The sequence below is a fragment of the Salmo trutta genome, unplaced genomic scaffold, assembly GCF_901001165.1.
Source record: "Salmo trutta unplaced genomic scaffold, fSalTru1.1, whole genome shotgun sequence".
NCBI lineage: Eukaryota > Metazoa > Chordata > Actinopteri > Salmoniformes > Salmonidae > Salmo > Salmo trutta.
In genome coordinates, this window is record NW_021822911.1 from 3,625,571 (window position 1) to 3,648,249 (window position 22,679).

The following is a 22,679-nucleotide window of genomic DNA, read 5'->3' on the forward strand; positions in this document are numbered from 1 at the left end:
TAGTGTAGTCTATGGTGTTGCCAGGGAACAGCACCCTCTTTGAAGAAGTAGGAGGTGAAGATCTCCTGCACACGGATTGCCTCTCTTGCTGCGTTGTTGGACCCCATCCTTGAAACATCCTGCAGAGCAGCAGACTCCTCCTCTGGCACACGGCGGTGAGCTGCAGATCCCCTCCTGGTCCTCCTGTCCATCCTCATGAAGTTACACAGGACACAGGTAGCCTTCACACACCTGAATTCCTCCAGGAGGCAGTCCCAGATGGTCCTGGTCACCCAGCCTTGCAGTGTCCTACAAGGTAACTGTAGGCAACCGTTATGAAGGAATCTCCAGTTACAAGGTATCTGTAGGAATATGGAAGACAATGTAATTATTAGACTGTTACATCACCAGGTCATTGTGGATTACTAAAGTATAATATCCCTGATAACAAATCATGATAACATTGGATTGATAGATGCATGGGCACACATATGTACATGTGTAGCATGTGACAATAACAGGACCATATCAAGGAGGGCATCACAAATGAATACATAAATACCACTTGAAGCTTGATGATGAGTTGATCATTTGAATCAGCTGTGCAGTGTGAAGGCAAAAACAACAATGTGCCCCTCTGAGTCCCCAGGACTGAGAACCACTGCTCTTCATTGGGACCTCTTCATATGTAGACTGGCTTTCATAGAGCTCTTTATCTGAGGACAGAAAATCTCACAAGAAACAGACTTCATTATAGTCAAATTACACCACACTGAATATTATGTTACTATTATCTCCGTCCTCACTTCTAGGGACAGGAACAACACAAAAGTACCTGCCCTATCCAGAATAGCCTCCTCTCTCACTGACAGTTGGGGCTGCTATCCTTTCACCCTCCTCCATGGCTGTTAGCTAGCTACCTACAAATGCATTTGGAGTTTGTTTTTTACAGTGATAAATAGATAGCTAGCTAATATGAAGTTAGCTAGCTAAGTGAATTTAATATCACCAGCTATCTATCTATCTATACAGTATGTGAAGTTGGTTAGATAGCTAGCAAGCCAACTAGCTAGCTCATTTAGCAGCTCATTTGAGTTAGCCTGCACTGTAGCTAGTTAGCTAATAATACATCGGTTTTTTTTTACATTTTCAAAATCTATTTACTTACTTACTTGAATAGGTTCTCCCAGCCATGTGGACAACTGGAAACAGGGCAGTAAAGTTTGTACCAGAGCGTTTTAGAGGATATTACTATTGAACTATGTACCCATTTAATAACCAGACCTTCATACAAACTTGCTCTGCTGAATTCTTGATGGAGTCACAATGGGCGGCCTAAGAGGCATCTAGTCCATCTGCTGACTGGACGCAGTTCAGTAAAATGTACATTTTATCTTCAGACAACAAGTTAAAGGGTAGGAAGCATGAGTTTTTACTCACCGGTGTAACAACACAGTGTGGTTAAAGACTTAGTAACTGAGCTGTAGTCACGATCTGGTTTCCTATAAGTACAGTTATATTTTTGTGTTATTACATATTTCTTAACTTATTTCTGGATATCTTCTAAACTACCCACAATGCACTATTTCTCTACGTCATATGGAGGATCTACTCTGTGCTACAGAGTTTGTATGCTAGCTCGGTAGCTAGCTCCAGCTTGTCAACATTAGCCACACCTCATGCGTTTCATATACTGTGTGGTTGTGTTATCTAGTGGGAACCCATGAGTGCAAACGATTGGTTTAATATGAAGTTATACATTTGAAGTTATTTCTGTTGTAGTTTACATCATAGGGAATAGGCTGGTGCTCCATATTACTTCACACCTGACTTTGGCATTCTTTGTAATTCTAATTGGATTTATGTAATAACTCTAAAAATAGAACAGTGAGGTGTAACTTTGCATTGGGACTTAAAAAATATTTTATTTTATATTTTATAAACAATACAAAACATACACACACAAACGACATCATATTAACATTAACTACATCACACCTTCCCAGACCCACTAGCACACATCTTCAGCGCACGCATCTCAACACTGACACACCCCCATCTCCAGCTCCTGCATCACTCTCCACCACATGGCCTCAAACTGCACCATTTTATTTCTCTCCGTCGCCCAGAACTTTACATTTTTAGATAATAAAGCATTTGACCTTTCTATTGCGTTAACAGTAATATTGTACTTCTGACAGCCAACTTTCTAACTCCGCCCATAACTTTATGACGTCATAACATTCCCAGAAGGATTATTGAGTCATTGTTAGTTTTACACTGAAGACATGACTCTGCCGTTGTGCTGTAGAATTAGGGGATTTTGTCTCTTGTATAATAAGGGACTATCATCTGTCCCAACATCACAGGCAACAGACTTTGATATAATTAAAGACTTCCAAAAGTGTTTCCCCAGTTTAAGATCAACTGAGTTTTTTTCATGGGGGTTCTCCCTGTGCACCTGCCAATGTAAATCTATTGAACGAGACAAGTTACCAGACAGGACATATTGCTAATGCTCTTCCCATTGATAACCTGAATGACAATTAACTTGTGGTGGTGATGACGGCCTATGGGATGACGTCGTCCATCGGGATTCCCCCAAAAAGAAGATGCTCTGGATTGATCAGGAGTCAGATGTGAAGGAGGAGGTTGATCATCAGGAGTCAGATGTGAAGGAGGAGGTTGATCATCAGGAGTCAGGTGTGAAGGAGGAGGTTGATCATCAGGAGTCAGATGTGAAGGAGGAGGTTGATCATCAGGAGTCAGATGTGAAGGAGGAGGTTGATCATCAGGAGTCAGATGTGAAGGAGGAGGTTGATCATCAGCAGTCAGATGTGAAGGAGGAGGTTGATCATCAGGAGTCAGGTGTGAAGGAGGAGGTTGATCATCAGGAGTCAGATGTGAAGGAGGAGGTTGATCATCAGGAGTCAGGTGTGAAGGAGGAGGATGATCATCAGGAGTCAGATGTGAAGGAGGAGGTTGATCATCAGGAGTCAGATGTGAAGGAGGAGGTTGATCATCAGGAGTCAGGTGTGAAGGAGGAGGTTGATCATCAGCAGTCAGATGTGAAGGAGGAGGTTGATCATCAGGAGTCAGATGTGAAGGAGGAGGTTGATCATCAGTGAACCTCTAGGATTGTGGCTGGGCTGGCGTTTACACTTCCAGCTTGGTCATATATTTTGATACATTGAATGTTGATATTGTGAACCTATGTTATATATTTGTACCTCCTGTTTCAGGAAGTGATGTCACTAAGTACTGCCCCTATATATACAGTGCATTCAGAAAGTATTCAGACCCCTTCACTTTTTCCACATTTTGTTACGTTATTCTAAAATGGATTAAATCAATCTACACACAATACCCCATAATGACATCACAATACCCCATAATGACATCACAATACCCCATAATGACATCACAATACCCCATAATGACATCACAATACTGTCACGCCCTGACCAGGTGAACTCGGGTATTTTGGGTCAGGGTGTGTCATGTTGGGTATTTTTCCTTGGTTTGTTTTCTATGTTTGCGTTATAGCCTTGTGTTAGCTCTATGTGGTTTATTTCTATGCTGGGTTCTGTCGATTCCCAATCAGAGACAGCTGTCGCTAGTTGTCTCTGATTGGGATCACATTTAAGTTCCTTTTTCCCCCACGCTGTTTGTGGGGTTTTGCCTCTTTGTGTTTTGAGCAGTTAACGTATCGGCATTTTCTTGGTTTTGTGTACGTGTTTATTTCAGTGTGAAGAATAAACATGTGTTCGCTCCCAGCTGCGCTTTGGGCCGCTTCCTCATCACCCGACGACGAACGTTACAGAACACCCCACCAAACCAGGACCAAGCAGCGGGAGGATAAGGAGCGCGAGAGATGGGCTCGCGAGGGGAAGGAGTTCTGGACCTGGGAGGAGATCATGTCGGGGAAAGGACCCTGGCGGAAGGATTCCCAGGTCGAGGAGGTAATGCCAGCCGGTGGACGGAGTCGCAGGCGGCGGTCAAGGAGGCCCGGAAGACACCCCCAATAAAAAAATGTTGGGGGGCTAATGGGGTGGTCCGGAAGGGCAGAGGAAGAGCCCAGACCACTGCTCTCGTGGGGGATGACGGCGGAAGAGGAGACGAAGATGAGGCAGTTGATTGAGGACCTGCTGAGGGAAAATCTAGAGGAGGAGCCATGGGATGCGGAGTTGCGCACTGTGTCGCCAGTGCGCCCGCACAGCCCGGTGCGTCTGGTGGACATGCCCAGCACATGCCGTGCTAGGATGGGCATCCAGCCAGGACGAGTGGCTAAACCGGCTCCTCGCTTCAGTTCACCAGTGCGTGTTTACAGTCCTGTCCGGCCCGTCCCTGCTCCCCGCACCAAGTCAGTGGTGCGTGTCCCCAGTCCGGCCCGGCCTGTTCCTGCTCCCCGCACTAAGCCAGTGGTGCGTGTTCCCAGTCCGGCCCGGCCCGTCCCTGCTCCCCGCACCAAGTCAGTGGTGCATGTCCCCAGTCCGGCCCGGCCCGTTCCTGCTCCCCGCACCAAGCCAGTGGTGCGTGTTCCCAGTCCGGCCCGGCCCGTCCCTGCTCCCCGCACCAGGTCAGTGGTGCGTGTCCCCAGTCCTGTCCGGCCCATCCCTGTTCCCCGCACCAAGCCCACGGTGCGTGTCCACAGTACTGTCCGGCCCGTTCCTGTTCCCCTGCACCAAGCCCATGGTGCGTGTCCACAGTCCTGTCCGGCCCGTTCCTGTTCCCCGCACCAAGCCCACGGTGCGTGTCCACAGTCCTGTCCGGCCCGTCCCTGTTCCCCGCACCAAGCCCACGGTGCGTGTCCACAGTCCTGTCCGGCCCGTTCCTGTTCCCCGCACCAAGCCCACGGTGCGTGTCCACAGTCCTGTCCGGCCCGTCCCTGTTCCCCGCACCAAGCCCACGGTGCGTGTCCACAGTCCTGTCCGGCCCGTTCCTGCTCCCCGCACCAAGCCAGTGGTGCGTGTTCCCAGTCCGGCCCGGCCCGTTCCTGCTGCCCGCACCAAGCCAGTGGTGCGTGTTCCTAGTCCGGCACGGCCCGTGTCCGGTCCACCGGTGCCCAATCCTGTTCCGGTCGACGGCTCCGCTCCGGAGCCTGAGCATGCCGCTCCACAGTGGTCCAGTCCGGGCCAGAGGGGTAGGGTTAAGGTGAAGGCAGGGGAAAGAACACGCCCGGGGCCAGAGCCTCCACCGAGGGTGAGGCGCCCACCCGGGTCCCCCCCCTAATAGACTTAAGTTTGGTGCGCCGGGAGTACGCACCGTAGGGGGGGGGGGTACTGTCACGCCCTGACCAGGTGAACTCGGGTATTTTGGGTCAGGGTGTGTCATGTTGGGTATTTTTCCTTGGTTTGTTTTCTATGTTTGCGTTATAGCCTTGTGTTAGCTCTATGTGGTTTATTTCTATGTTGGGTTCTGTCGATTCCCAATCAGAGACAGCTGTCGCTAGTTGTCTCTGATTGGGATCCCATTTAAGTTCCTTTTTCCCCCACGCTGTTTGTGGGGTGTTGCCTCTTTGTGTTTGAGCAGTTAACGTATCGGCATTTTCTTGGTTTTGTGTACGTGTTTATTTCAGTGTGAAGAATAAACATGTGTTCGCTCCCAGCTGCGCTTTGGTCCGCTTCCTCATCACCCGACGACGATCGTTACAAATACCCCATAATGACATAACAATACCCCATAATGACAAAGCAAAAACAGGTTTTTATAAATGTTTCAAATGTAACAAAAACAACAACTGAAATATCACATTTACATACAGTACCATTCAAGGGTTTGGACACACCTACTCATTCAAGTGTTTTTATTTTTACTATTTTCTACATTGTAGAATAATAATGAAGATATTAAAACTATGAAATAACACATATGGAATCATGTAGTAACCAAAAAAGGGTTAAACAAATCAAAATATATTTTCTATTTGAGATTCTTCAAAGTATTCACAATTTGCCTTGATGACAGCTTTGCACACACTTGGCATAGTTGTGTTGTCTTCACTATTATTCTACAACATAGAGAATAGTTAAAATAAAGAAAAAACATTGAATTTGTAGGTGTGTCCAAACAATTGACCGGTACTGAATATGCATTGTGGAGGAGAATTGATCCTAGATCTGTACAAAGGCATAACATCTACAGCAGGAACAACTGTCTGTGTTAAAAAGGCCCAGCTGGATTTAATTGAGCTATTTAAAATTACATATTTGAATGTGAAATGATTTGTTCTGTTTGTCAATACAAGACAGGGTCTGTGGAGGCTTGGTCTATTAGTGGTAGATTTGGGGGAGAATTTGAGTTGGAATAGTGCTAGATTTTTGGAGGGACCCTTGTCACTACAGCCAATCAGTGAGCAGCGTCCCTTCCCCCACACCGTAGGCAGTTCTGTTACTCACAACACTTCCCCTGCTTTCCTCAACAATGGAAAAGCCCACTGAACTAAAGCCTTGCCATTTCAGATCTTTTTTAAAAGATTGGGGAATTTTTTACAATTAGGAAATAATATGTCATGTTTTACTCGTACCTCAGCCAGCATTGTGAATGGTTAGGAAATAATATTTCATTTTTTACTAGTACCTCAGCCAGCATTGTGAATGGTTAGGAAATAATATGTCATGTTTTACTCGTACCTCAGCCAGCATTGTGAATGGTTAGGGAATAATATGTCATGTTTTACTCGTACCTCAGCCAGCATTGTGAATGGTTAAGAAATAATATGTCATGTTTTACTCGTACCTCAGCCAGCATTGTGAATGGTTAGGAAATAATATGTCATGTTTTACTCGTACCTCAGCCAGCATTGTGAATGGTTAGGAAATAATATGTCATGTTTTACTCGTACCTCAGCCAGCATTGTGAATGGTTAGGAAATAATATTTCATGTTTTACTCGTACCTCAGCCAGCATTGTGAATGGTGTCTGATGCAGTGACATACTAGACCATGGCAGTAAATCTAATACTTAGGTGTTTTTAGTCAGGCATGAAAGGTCTGGGGTGGTTCTGTGGTTATAAGTTACTGACCTTGGAATACATTTCTGGCCATGCTGGCAGGGTCTGAATCAAACCCAATGTCCACCTGGCATACTGGCAGGGTCTGAATCAAACCCAATGTCCACCTGGCACACTGACAGGGTCTGAAACAAACCCAATGTCCACCTGGTACACTGGCAGGGTCTGAATCAAACCCAATGTCCACCTGGTACACTGGCAGGGTCTGAATCAAACCCAATGTCCACCTGGTACACTGGCAGGGTCTGAATCAAACCCAATGTCCACCTGGTACACTGGCAGGTCTGAATTAAACCCAATGTCCACCTGGTACACTGGCAGGGTCTGAATTAAACCCAATGTCCACCTGGTACACTGGCAGGGTCTGAATTAAACCCAATGTCCACCTGGTACACCGACAGGGTCTGAATCAAACCCAATGTCCACCTGGTACACTGACAGGGTCTGAATCAACCCAATGTCCACCTGGTACACTGACAGGGTCTGAATCAAACCCAATGTCCACCTGGTACACTGGCAGGGTCTGAATCAAACCCAATGTCCACCTGGTACACTGGCAGGGTCTGAATCAAACCCAATGTCCACCTGGTACACTGGCAGGGTCTGAATCAAACCCAATGTCCACCTGGTACACTGGCAGGGTCTGAATCAAACCCAATGTCCACCTGGTACACTGGCAGGGTCTGAATTAAACCCAATGTCCACCTGGTACACTGACAGGGTCTGAATCAACCCAATGTCCACCTGGTACACTGACAGGGTCTGAATCAACCTAATGTTAAGGGGAGGGAAGATTGGTCAAGAGGGTGATGATTATTGTTGTTCTACTGCCTGATTGTTATGCAACAACACTGTTTACAAAAGCTTTGTTAAATCAGCACAACAGTTTTCAGCTGTGCTAACATAATTGCAAAAGGGTTTTCTAATGATCAATTAGCCTTTTAAAATGATAAACTTGAATTAGCTAACACAACGTGGCATTGGAACACAGGAGTGATGGTTGCTGATAATGATCCTCTGTACGCCTATGTTGATATTCCATAAACAATCAGCTGTTTCCAGCTACAATAGTCATTTACAACATTAACAATGTCTACACTGTATTTCAGATCAATTTGATGTTATTTTAATGGACAAAAAAAGTGTTTTTCTCTCAAAAACAAGAACATTTCTAAGTGACTCCAACCTTTTGAACGGTAGTGTTAATCATTTTAGAATAAGGCTGTAATGTAACAAAATGTGGAAAAAGTGAAGGGGTCTGAATACTTTCCGAATGCACTGTATTGTTACACCATGTAGCAGCAGTATAGACCTAGTCTGTTCATTATATACATCTACATGATGTATTGTTACACCATGTAGGAGCAGTATAGACCTAGTCTGTTCATTATATACATCTACATGATGTATTGTTACACCATGTAGCAGCAGTATAGACCTAGTCTGTTCATTATATACATCTACATGATGTATTGTTACACCATGTAGGAGCAGTATAGACCTAGTCTGTTCATTATATACATCTACATGATGTATTGTTACACCATGTAGTAGCAGTATAGACCTAGTCTGTTCATTATATACATCTACATGATGTATTGTTACACCATGTAGGAGCAGTATAGACCTACAGTAGCTGGCTACTTATTTATATGTTGTTTGACTGAATGAAACTGCCTTAAATGTGCTGTAGTGAACATTTTTTATTCTCACTAATCAATCACCACATTCCTGTCTTTGTATGTCTCAATATAATAGTATTATTTAATTAAATCCATGTAAAAAAATCTTTGTCTGAAAATAAAATCTGATCCTCAACTGCGTTTCCCTCCAGTCAGCAGACGGCGATGTGCGTCTTTCAGGCGATGCTGCAGCGTGACGTATAATCTAGTGGACGGTTCTTCATAAACAGCTCGTCCACCACCTCGGTAGCTTGCTAGCCAACATAGCCGAAAGATTCAAGCTATTTATACGCTTTCGGTCTATATTACCTACTGTGTTTTAGACACACTTCTATCGTATCTACTTGTTAACCTATTTAATTTAATATTACGTTATTTTTTATTAGTCAGCTATAGTAGCTGGCTGGTTAAGTTAGCATTAGCCTGGTCGCTAATGATAGCTAGCTAGCTAACATCCCCGAACATGAGCTCCCTAAACTACTCCCCTCCTGTTAAAGAAGAGGAGGTCTGCTGGACGGAGAAAGAAGCTCTGGGGCTGAACATTGTCGTGAAAGAGGAGAAGGAAGAGGAGGATGTTACAGTAAAACAAGAAGTAGAGGGTGAGGCTGTTACAGTGAAAGAAGAAGAGAAAGACGTTTCAGTTAAACAAGAGGAAGAAGAGGATGATGCTGTTTTTGGAGTGAAGAAGGAAGGAGAGATTACTGTCACATTGGAAGATGAAGAGGAGGAGACAGGAGATCTGATTAACACCAGTAAGTACCACCTTCAATTAGTTTTTAACTTTGGATATTCGGAGTTGGCTCGTCGATACCTCTTCAACGGAGGGTCCTGGGATGATGACTGATATGTCTAGAATCAGACGACGTAGAGAACAAGCTACCCCTTGTTTTCTCCGTTCCGTTTCCAAAAAGTGACTTAACATATATATTTGAGGAGGGTCTATCTGCTGACCGCAGACTGGGGGGCCACAGCATGTAGTGATTTTAATGTAGTGATGTTTTACTACACACCGTGACCCCCAATAGAGCCATGTGAGAGTTGGGTTGGCTACACCAAAGATTATGGATATACTGACAAGATGTCTCTCCGCCCTAACAAGGGGAGTCGTTGTCCACAAAGCAGCATTGTGGGTTGTCTCGCTCCCACCTATCCTGTCTTTGGATTGGTGGATACATCTTATTATTGTAATCTATTGTTTATATTCTATGAGGGTTGTTGACGTCAACCGCCTGTATTCAATGGAGAGAGATGCTAAGTTACTAGCATGAATATGCATAGCGATCTGGAGACAAATCCTATAGTGTTTTATCAAAGTTGTCGGTATGACACGTGTCCACATAACAACTTAATCATTACGAAACTTCTGTTAGATCAAGTAAACCTCACGTAGCAAATAAGCCATTCATTTTGTTGTTGACCAAATTCAACACTTTTCACATTGGGTTGATAATTGTTTCCACTTGGATACAACCAACTGTAACCTACTGGCATGACCTAGAGAGATACAACCTACTGTAACCTACTGGCATAAACTAGAGAGATACAACCTACTGTAACCTACTGGCATGTCCTAGAGAGTTACAACCTACTGTAGCCTACTGGCATGACCTAGAGAGTTACAACCTACTGACCTACTGGCATGACCTAGAGAGATACAAACTACTGTAGCCTACTGGCATGACCTAGAGAGTTACAACCTACTGTAACCTACTGGCATGACCTAGAGAGATACAACCTACTGTAGCCTACTGGCATGACCTAGAGAGATACAACCTACTGTAACCTACTGGCATGACCTAGAGAGTTACAACCTACTGTAACCTACTGGCATGACCTAGAGTTACAACCTACTGGCATGACCTAGAGAGGTACAACCTACTGTAATCTACTGGCATGACCTAGAGAGATACAACCTACTGTAACCTACTGGCATGACCTAGAGAGATACAACCTACTGTAACCTACTGGCATGACTTAGAGAGATACAATCTACTGTAACCTACTGGCATGACCTAGAGAGTTACAACCTGCTGTAACCTACTGGCATGACCTAGAGAGATACAACCTACTGACCTACTGGCATGACCTAGAGAGTTACAACCTACTGACCTACTGGCATGACCTAGAGAGTTACAACCTACTGTAGCCTACTGGCATGACCTAGAGAGATACAACCTACTGTAGCCTACTGGCATGACCTAGAGAGTTACAACCTACTGTAACCTACTGGCATGACCTAGAGAGTTACAACCTGCTGTAACCTACTGGCATGACCTAGAAAGATACAACCTACTGTAACCTACTGGCATGACCTAGAGAGATACAACCTACTGTAGACTACTGGCATAACCTAGAGAGATACAACCTACTGTAGCCTACTGGAATGACCTATATATATATATACATACAAGCATTTCTAAACTTTTTTTCTCACTTTTATGGGGTATTGTGATGTGTTTATGAGGTATTGTCTGAAAGTTGATCAAAAAATAAATCAATTTTATAATAACCAAATGTGTAAAAAGGGAAGGGGTCTGAATGCATGTATGTTGTATGTTCTAGGGCAGATTTTTTTTTTAAATTAGTATTTTCTTATTACCAATTGATTGGTTGAAATGTTATGACGTGTATTTGTTCATATAGACACACCCCATGTGTTTAATAAAATCAACTGTATGTGCAGAACTTGAACTGAACTGATGCTTCAAGCGTTTGATTAAATAATTAACACACACAAATGACTTGAGGAAGCCAGAGGTCAATATAACCAGAAGAAAATAACCAATTCCCCACCTGCTGCTGGCCTTCGTTAATTCTGACGTTATGCTCCTGGAGTTTCCGGTAAAATCAGCAAACTTTTTCCATTTCCGTTTGAAGTGCCAATTTATCTTACCATTTCTACCGATCTGCGTGCCAGTTATGAACGAGTTGCAACACCTGTTTGGCTCTGCCACTTCCTGGGTCGGTGAAGTGAGGTATTAAATTTAAGGATTAAATCATTTAAGGAATATATCCGAGTCTCACGCTCATCACCTGTGGAATGCGGGGCTTCCAGCGAGGTGTGGATTTAATAGTATGTTGTACCTAGTTTCCCTCCTTTAGGGATCAGTAGTTATAGACATAACGTGTGGATTTAATAGTATGTTGTACCTAGTTTCCCTCCTTCAGGGATCAGTAGTTATAGTCATAACGTTAAGCTTGTCATATGATGAACTTTAACTTAATTACCGGATGTTGTTGTCGGACAGTTTTTTTGTATTCAGATCTCTGAAATGCTCTCTAACTACGTAACATTTATTGTCTCCTTATGTTACGCTGGGAAAACAGTTTTCATTGGAACAGAAATCCTAAATCATTTCAGTTTACTAAATCCAATGGTTCTAACCGAGAGTCACCTTAACTTTATTGACAACTCCCAAATGGATACTGTCATTAATGCGGTTCTTAAATAATTACGCATAATACTTAATACTGTAGCTGTTTAGTTACAGTCACATGTTCAACTATCATCAGCTGATCCAGAAAATCATTTTCTGCATGCCAGTCAAATGTAGTTCTTCATTCATTACACCGGTAAAGACAGTTATGCCGTGCTCCACGTTGGATCCAACATCCCAAACAAATCGATATTTATAATGTGTTATTGTCTACTTGATTTACAGTAGGGTCTCGTTAGTCCGTTTGGAAACGGAGATACTTAGCTCATAATGTGTAGAAAACTGTTCCTTGATGGAAAGGCTATTGTACAACACACAGAGCTATTTTCATTTATTCAGGACATTTAGAATGACAACACATCACAGAGTAGCCTAGTGGGATTATTCACAAAATTATCTGGTGATCAGTTATGAAATGTCATGACAAAGACATTTTACTTTCCATGTTTCACCTGAAATATTAAATGATTTATAGTCCTAGGTCTATGTTGTTGTTAGGTGAAGTTATGGGTCCTACAGTAGGTCTTTGTTATTGTTAGGTGAAGTTATGGGTCCTACAGTAGGTCTATGTTGTTGTTAGGTGAAGTTATGGGTCCTACAGTAGGTCTATGGTATTGGTATAACTAGCAATTTCTGCATTAGCATGGAGTTTCTGCAACCAAATTGCGTGCGCATTACCAGATATACTACATCCATAACTAGTGGTTTCCTCATTACCAGATATACTACATCCATAACTAGTGGTTTCCTCATTACCAGATATACTACATCCACAACTAGTGGTTTCCTCATTACCAGATATACTACATCCATAACTAGTGGTTTCCTCATTACCAGATATACTACATCCATAACTAGTGGTTTCCTCATTAGCAGGGAGGAGTTTCTACAACCAGATTGTGTGTGCATCGCCCTCGTGCGCCAATTTTTGCAAACACAGAAAGGGGCCTATATTGGAGACCAAAAAGTTGTCTGGCACACTGCTTAGGATTTCAACAACTTTAATAACTTATTTCTAGCCTACAATCATCGATGTTTCTGCTAATGTGAAAACAAGACAAAATATCACTACAGTTTCTGACTTGACTGTCTTAAGACAGCATCACCTTTTACAGTGGATTTCTGCTGTTGTGGCCTTTAACCATCTGTCTGACTTTGTTGTTCACACAGGAGAGATACGGGACTATCGTGGATCCTCTGGGGAGCCTCAACATCATCATGATGCTGACAAGGCAGAGCAGAGTCTCTCCACATCAGAACACCTCCAGAAACACCAGCAGAGACCCACAGATGATCAATCTCATTGCTGCTCTGACTGTGGGAAAGGTTGCAAATCTTCATCAGAACTTAAAATACACCAGCAAGTACACACAGGAGAGAAACCATACTGCTGCTCTGACTGCGGGAAACGTTTCTTAAGATCAAATTCACTAAAAGTACACCTGCGAATTCACACTGGAGAGAAATCTCACCACTGTTTTGATTGTGGGAAGAGTTACTTAAGATTAAAATCACTAAAAGTACACATGAGAATTCACACTGGAGAGAAACCTTATAGCTGTGATCAATGTGGGAAGAGTTTTACTATATCTAGCTGTCTGACTATTCATCAGAGAACACATACAGGAGAGAAACCGTATAGCTGTACTCAATGTGGGAAGAGTTTCACTACATCTAGCCAATGGATTGTACACCAGAGAACACATACAGGAAAGAAATATCTTAGCTGTACTCAATGTGGGAAGAGTTTTACTCATTTAGGCAGCCTGTTATCACACCAGAGAAAACACACAGGAGAGAAATCTTATAGCTGTGATCAATGTGGGAAGAGTTTTACTCAGTCAAGCAACCTGGTATCACACCAGAGAACACACACAGGAGAGAAACCTTATAGCTGTGATCAATGTGGGAAAAGTTTTACTAAGTCTAGTAGTCTTATTGTACACCAGAGAACACACACAGGAGAGAAACCTCATAGCTGTGGTCAATGTGGGAAGAGTTTTGTTACATCTAGCCGTCTTATTGAACACCAGAGAACACACACAGGAGAGAAACCTCATAGCTGTGATCAATGTAACAAGAGATACTCTGATAAAAGATCTCTGATTAAACATCAGAAAATACATGAAGGAGTTGTTTCATGATATCAATGAATTAATGTCACAATGTAGAATGTTTTAACATTGTAGTAGGAGAATTTTAATGATGTCACAATGTAGAATGTTTTAACATTGTAGTTGGAGTATTTTAATGATGTCACAATGTAGAATGTTTTAATCTGTTTGTGATAGGGGGCAGTATTTTCACGGCCGGATAAAAAAACGTACCCGATTTAATCTGGTTATTACTCCTGCCCAGAAACTAGAATATGCATATAATTAGTAGCGTTGGATAGAAAACACTCCACAGTTTCTAAAACTGTTTGAATGGTGTCTGTGAGTATAACAGAACTCAAATGGCAGGCAAAAACCTGAGAGATTCCTTTACAGGAAGTGCCCTGTCTGACAATTTGTTCTCCTTCTGTGGCATCTCTATCGAAAATACAGCATCTGTGCTGTAGCGTGACATTTTCTAAGGCTTCCATTGGCTCTCAGAAGGCGCCAGAAAGTGTAATGGGGTGTCTGCAGTCTCTGGGCGACGAACAGCAGGAGAGTTTGTAAGTGGTCAGCCTGGGAACAGTGACACTGGAGATGCGCGTCCACGAGACTACTCCATTTTTTTCTTTTAGCCTTTGAATGAATACAACGTTGCCCGGTTGGAATATTATCACTATTTTATGAGAAAAATAGCTAAAAATTGATTTTAAACAGCGTTTGACACGCTTCAAAGTACGGTAATGGAATATTTTGATTTTTTTTTGTCACGAAATGCACTCGCGCGTCACCCTTCGGATAGTGACTTGAACGCACGAACAAAACGGAGCTATTTGAATATAACTGGATTATTTGGAACCAAAACAACATTTGTTGTTGAAGTAGAAGTCCTTGGAGTGCATTCTGATGAAGAACAGCAAAGGTAATCCAATTTTTCTTATAGTAATTCTGAGTTTAGTGAGTACCAAACTTGGTGGGTGTCAAATTAGCTAGCCTGTGATGGCCAAGCTATCTACTCAGAATATTGCAAATTGTGCTTTCGCCAAAAAGCTATTTAAAAATCTGACACCGCGATTGCATAAAGGAGTTCTGTATCTATAATTCTTAAAATAATTATATTTTTTGTGAACGTTTATCATGAGTAATTTAGTAAATTCACCGGAAGTTTGCGGTGGGTATGCTAGTTCTGAACATCACATGCTAATGTAAAAAGCTGTTTTTTGATATAAATATGAACTTGATTGAACAAAACATGCATGTATTGTATAACGTAATGTCCTAGGAGTGTCATCTGATGAAGATCATCAAAGGTTAGTGCTGCATTTAGTTGTGGTTTTGGTTTTTGTGACATATGTGCTTGCTTGAAAATGGCTGTGTGATTATATCAGGAGAGTACCCTGCCAAAAATAATCTAATGTTTTGCTTTCGCTGTAAAGCCTTTTTGAAATCGGACAATGTGGTTAGATTAACGAGAGTCTTGTCTTTAAAATGGTGTAAAATAGTCATATGTTTGAGAAATTGAAGTTATAGCATTTTTGAGGTATTTGTATTTTGCGCCACGCTCTACCATTGGATATTGGTGAGGCGTTCCGCTTGCGGAACGTCTGACCCTAAAAGGTTTTAACATTGTAGTAGAAGTATTTTAATTATGTCAATGTAAACCCCTAAACGTTTCCCCCTGTTCTATTGATTTCAGCATGACATGAGCTTCATCAGTAGAAACATCTTTGTACTTTGCTCCGTTCATCTTTCCCTCGATCTTGACTAGTCTGCCAGTCCCTGCCACTGAAAAACATCCCCACAGCATGATGCTGCCACCACCATGCTTCACCGTAGGGATGGTGCCTGGTTTCCTCCAGACGTGATGCTTTGCATTCAGGCCAAAGAGTTCAATCTTGGTTTCATCAGACCAGAGAATCTTGTTTCTCATGGTCTGGAGTGACTTCCATCTGTCCACATAAAGGCCTGATTGGTGGAGTGCTGTATAGATGGTTGTCCTTCTGGAAGGTTCTCCCATCTCCACAGAGGAACTCTGGAGCTCTGTCATAGTGACCAGCGGGTTCTTGGTCACATCCTTGAACAAGGCCCTTCTCCCCCGATTGCTCTGTTTGAAGAGTCTTGGTGGTTCCAAATGTCTTCCATTTAAGAATGATGGAGGCCACTGTGTTCTTGTGGACCTTCAATACTTCAGCCATTTTTTGGTACCCTTCCCCAGATCTGTGCCTCGACACAATCCTGTCTCGGAGCTCTACGGACAATTCCTTTGACCTCATGGCTTGGTTTTTGTTCTGACATGCACTGTCAACTGTGGGACCTTATATAAACAGGTGTGTGCCCAAATCATGTCTAATCAATTGAATTTACCGCAGGTGGACTCCAATCAAGTTGTAGAAACATCTCAAGGATAATCAATGGAAACAGGATGCATCTAAGCTCAATTTCGAGTCTCATAGCAAAGGGTCTGAATACTTATGTAAATAAGGTATTTCTGTTTTTCACTTTGTCATTATGGGGTATTGTGTGTAGATTAATGAGGAAAACAATATTATTGAATACATTTTAGAATAAGGCTGTAACGTAACAAAATGTGGGAAAGGTCAAGGGGTCTGAATACTTTCTAAATGCTCTGAATATGCTATTGGTTTACTGTTAGAATAAGTTGTATGACTACACCAATACTGTTAAAGCAACGATGCAGAGACCTAGAAAATGCATGGCCAACCTTGCTGCTAGAGATCTAGCTACTGGGTGTGCAGGTTTCTGTTCCAGCCCTGCACTAACACCTGACATTGTGCTGATTATTTGGATTAGACACTATTGAACTATTCGGTCATGTCTTGTTGTGGAGTCAGATGGACGTCTAAATCCACAGCTCATTTCCACAGCTGTTCTTTATGATAGGAAATAAAGTGGATTCACACAATCAACTATAGTGTCTTTTTGGGTCATTGAACATTCCCTGTTTGTCTGTTTTATTTGGTTGTTTCTCTAATTTAGTCTGATGATATTGATGCACAATCACTGTCTGGCTGACGGTCTGTGAACAGAGTCAATCTAGTTCCCCCAGAATGAATGCTGTGGGTATTTAATTCTGCTACATTTTAAACATTATTTTAAGCTTTATTTAACTAGGCAAGACAGTTAAGAACAAATTATTATTTACAATGATGGCCTACCTCTCCTTCCAGACTCGCATCAAACATCTCTAATCCAAAGTTAAATCTAGAATTGGCTTCCTATTCCGCAACAAAGCATCCTTCACTCATGCTGCCAAACATACCCTCGTAAAACTGACCATCCTTCCAATCCTCGACTTCGGCGATGTCATTTACAAAATAGCCTCCAATACCCTACTCAACAAGCTGGATGCAGTCTATCACAGTGACATCCGTTTTGTCACCGAAGCCCCATATACTACCCACCACTGCGACCTGTACGCTCTCGTTGGCTGGCCTTCGCTTCATAATCATCGCCAAACACATTGGCTCCAGGTCATCTACAAGACCCTGCTAGGTAAAGTCCCCCCTTATCTCCGCTCACTGGTCACCATAGCAGCACCCACCTGTAGCACGCGCTCCAGCAGGTATATCTCTCTGGTCACCCCTAAAGCCAACTCCTCCTTTGGTCGTCTCTCTTTCCAGTTCTCTGCTGCCAATGACTGTAACGAACTACAAAAATCTCTGAAACTAGAAACTAGAATCTCCCTCGCTAGCTTTAAGCACCAGCTGTCAGAGCAGCTCACAGATCACTGCACCTGTACATAGCCCATCTATAATTTAGCCCAAACTACTACCTCTTCCCCTACTGTATTTATTTATTTTATTTATTTTGCTCCTTTGCACCATATTATTTATATTTTAACTTTGATCTTTTTTTCAAATAACAAATCTACCATTCCAGTGTTTTACTTGCTATACTGTATTTACTCTGCCACCATGGCCTTTTTTGCCTTTACCTCCCTTATCTCACATCATTTGCTCACATTGTATATAGTCTTATTTTTGTACTGTATCATTGATTGTATGTTGTTTTACTCCATGTGTAACTCTGTTTTTGTATGTTGTCGAGCTGCTTTGCTTTATCTTGGCCAGGTCGCAATTGTAAATGACAACTTGTTCTCAACTTGCCTACCTGGTTAAATAAAGGTGAAATAACATAAATAAATAAACCAGGGAACAGTGGGTTAACTGTTCAGGGGCAGAATGACAGATTTTTACCTTGTCAGCTCGGGATTCGATACACCAACCTTTTGGTTTCTGGCCCAATGCTCTAACCACTAGGCTACTTGCCGGCCCATAGACGTGTCCAATGCAGACATGATGGGATTAGTATTGGCTTCATAGGTGTGTCCAATGCAGACATGATGGGATTAGTATTGGCTTCATAGACGTGTCCAATGCAGACATGATGGGATTAGTATTGGCTTCATAGGCATGATGGGATTAGTATTGGCTTCATAGGCATGATGGGATTAGTATTGGCTTCATAGGCGTATCCAATGCAGACATGATGGGATTAGTATTGGCTTTATAGGCATGATGGGATTAGTATTGGCTTCATAGGCGTATCCAATGCAGACATGATGGGATTAGTATTGGCTTCATAGGCGTGTCCAATGTAGACATGATGGGATTAGTATTGGCTTCATAGGCGTGTCCAATGCAGACATGATGGGATTAGTATTGGCTTCATAGGCGTGTCCAATGTAGACATGATGGGATTAGTATTGGCTTCATAGGCATGATGGGATTAGTATTGGCTTCGTAGGCATGATGGGATTAGTATTGGCTTCATAGGCGTATCCAATGCAGACATGATGGGATTAGTATTGGCCTCATAGGCGTGTCCAATGCACTTGTGCATGTGGTTTGTAATTTCGATAGTGAAACAGGATTTGCTAGTCCTCCCACATTGTTTCCATTTTGCTGAGATGTTTTCTCCATTTGAAATGATACTGTTAGAAATAGGTAAAGCACTCACACATCTGAGAACTTGTGTGTGTTAATCATTAGTTAATAACTTGAAGGAAAACAAAAGGCTGATTGATACTGATCAGTGTGTGGGTTTTCTTTTTCATCAGACAATTAATGAGGCTCACCATGTCGAAGGAGACCAGATTCATAATGAGGCTCACCATGTTGAAGGAGACCAGATTAGACTCATAATGAGGCTCACCATGTTAAAGGAGACCAGATTAGACTCATAATGAGGCTCACCATGTCGAAGGAGACCAGATTAGACTCATAATGAGGCTCACCATGTTGAAGGAGACCAGATTAGACTCATAATGAGGCTCACCATGTTAAAGGAGACCAGATTAGACTCATAATGAGGCTCACCATGTTGAAGGAGACCAGATTAGACTCATAATGAGGCTCACCATGTCGAAGGAGACCAGATTAGACTCATAATGAGGCTGACCATGTCGAAGGAGACCAGATTAGACTCATAATGAGGCTCACCATGTCGAAGGAGACCAGATTAGACTCCTATTGAGTCTGACCATGTCGAAGGAGACCAGATTAGACTCATAATGAGGCTGACCATGTCGAAGGAGACCAGATTAGACTCATAATGAGACTGACCATGTTGACCATGTTGAAGGAGACACTTTATTGACTGACTGATCCATTCATCCTTCCATCCCTCCTCAGCCTTCCTCTCCTCTGAAGACCCAGTGAGGGTGGAGCTCAGTCAGAGAGCTGTTGAGGGACTGGTTAGGAAGAACACTTCTACATCCAGAGAGGTGAGAGGTCACGCATGGTTTAGATGGTAAATATTTATGTTCCCTTAGCGGTTCATCACGTCAGCAAAAGGGAATATGTTCCATAATCCATGTTTATTTACATTAGTGCAAATTGTCCACTGATATTGGTGTAATTTCTCACCCCTTTTGGCTGAATGAAAGTTAATTTCCCCTCAGACACACACATTTGTTCTTTGATATTATGAAGGTCATTTGTGTAAAATGTACTTTTCCCCACTCATTCACCCCATCTCTTTACATTGCTGATGCATATTTGGTGGCTTGACTGCATCCAGACTACGTCAAAGGCCCATCCTGGTAGATCTGAACCTAATGCAGCTTGGAGTGATCGGATGACAGAAGTCACATTTAGGTGCCAGGTGTAACTGAGGCCATAGATGCTCCATATCCATTACTTTGAGTGTTATATATAATATGACTAAATGTGTTTATTTCTGTGTTGCAGGGACAGTCAAGAAATGGAACAGCAAGGCCACAGAACATGACATACGCAGAGATGTGGGAGACCACCTCAAGTCCCTGGTAGAGCCGGGGGTGGTGTTTACCACTCCACCACGCCTTCAGCAGGCTGGAAAAGTGGGATTGATACTGTTTTTCATACTAAGATGGACCAAGAGTCTGTTGATTGTTCAGTCATTGGGTTCATTATATGTTCAAATAAAATCAAGCTTGATTCATACAGCACATTTCAGACATGGATGCAACAAAATGGCTTCACAGGAAAAAGATTTTAAAAAACATTGAAAATAAACAGAAATATTTAGTACACAACAAACGTAAGAGGATAAAAAACAGAAGACTAAACTTAAAAACTAATGAGCACCCTATGGAAATGCCATTGATTAAAATGTTAATTGGATGCAATATCCAACCCAAAATATAAGTTTGGGACACTGAAAGTTGACTAGTAACAACAACTGGGACCTAAAAGACACCCACCATGAGACCCACTAAATCTGCCCAAGAGGCAAACAAAAGAAAAACCCACACCAAACTTAAAGACAGGAAACAAACCAAAAAGGTGGAGCAACTAAAGGTGTTGACTCTCCACATGTATCAAGACAACTGGAGCACTGGGCCAGACACTCTTAAATAGAACCTGGACCAGCTCAGGTGAAACACCTTCCCACTAACGAGATGGACAAGCCAGCACAGGTGTAACACATACTGACTAACGAGGTGACACCAATCAGTGCGTCCTACGTGCTAACGAGCTAGACGTGCTAACGAGCTAGACGTGCTAACGAGCTAGACGTGCTAACGAGCTAGACGTGCTAACGAGCTAGACGTGCTAACGAGCTAGACGTGCTAACGAGCTAGACGTGCTAAAGTCCAACCTCAAAACATAAAAAGGAAAAACCAAAGAATAACACTTTAGAAGTTTGCTCACCATCAACAGAAAACAACTTCCATTTCACATTATAATCAACTACAACGCTTCACCTTCACTAATATGAACATGGTGTCTACTGGCTGTCAACAATTAAAAACAAGAAAAAAAACATTTTTCCCCACTAGCTTCTAGAACTCTCGTCTTCCTAAAACTCACTAGATTCTAGAACTCTCGTCTTCCTAAAACTCACTAGCTTCTAGAACTCTCGTCTCCTTGGAACGAGCCCAAACAAAACTCATCTCCAATACAGAAAAACATGTAGTCAAAATAAATTGTGATCCATGGCAACGCACTGGCTAAACGCAAAACACAACACTTTTTGACTGCCTACCCATGTGAGAATAAACCCTGATATTCTAAAAGCAGGGCAAGAATGTCAATATAATTGCACAAAAAAATTGTCAGTTGGTTAAATAAATAATTATCATTACTAAATTTTGCATGAAATGTAAATATGAAATATTTGGTTGCATCGTCTTATTTTCAACAGCTTTTCAAAGACATTTTGCTAGGTGGGATAGCCCCAATGTCAAAACACAGTTTTAACGTGTCTAAATCAATAACCAATATGCAGAAACAGTTTGTGATATATTGAAAACCTAAACATAAAATGTGTTATGTACACAAACATCTGCCACAATAATCATATTACTTGTAATTTTTTAAACAAGCACCTTATAAACTGCACAAGCACCAAAAATGCTGTTGTTTTGACAAGTAGCAATAAATCACTGATATCGATTAGGGGGGAAATCAGGTTGTACGTGCTGTTGAAACTAACACAAATAAAAAAACACATGGAAATGGGAGATATATTTTACCTCACTGATTAGAGGACAACCTGCAGAAGACAGTCAGCTACATTTTGGAGTGATGCATTTAAATGTAGGGGTCGCTAAACAAAGGAACACAACACTTATTTGTCATCACTCATCGATATCATGTTGAAATCATTTGTGCGAGAGGAGGGAGATGAGGTTGCAAGTCCTGTTAAAACTAACAGCTCAAAAACCACATGGAATCTGGGAATAATGTGTACATCACTGGTTAGAGGACAATTTGTAGAATGCAGCTAGCTACATTTTAAAGTGTTGCGTTTTGATTCAAGTGCGTCACCAACATGGTAAGTGTAACAGAACTCCTTTTTTGTTAGTCACTTTTTGTTAAATCTCATAAATAGTAACTCTTCCATTTCAGAGCCTGGATTTTCCCCCTGAGGCTAATATCCATATCATGTTGAAATCAATAGAACAGGGGACAAACGATTAGGGTTCTACATTGTGACATCATTAAAATACTCCTACTACAATGTTAAA

General features: G+C 42.2%; 1 protein-coding gene across 1 annotated transcript in view; it reads right to left on the reverse strand.

The window, feature by feature from the left end:
• Nucleotides 1–22,679, reverse strand: part of LOC115186407 (zinc finger protein 135-like) — a 48,599-nt gene that overhangs the window by 10,934 nt on the left and 14,986 nt on the right. The window contains exon 3 of the mRNA XM_029746048.1: nucleotides 12,394–12,411. Within this exon, the coding sequence (XP_029601908.1) occupies nucleotides 12,394–12,411 (18 nt within the window). The remainder of the gene's footprint in view (nucleotides 1–12,393; nucleotides 12,412–22,679) is intronic.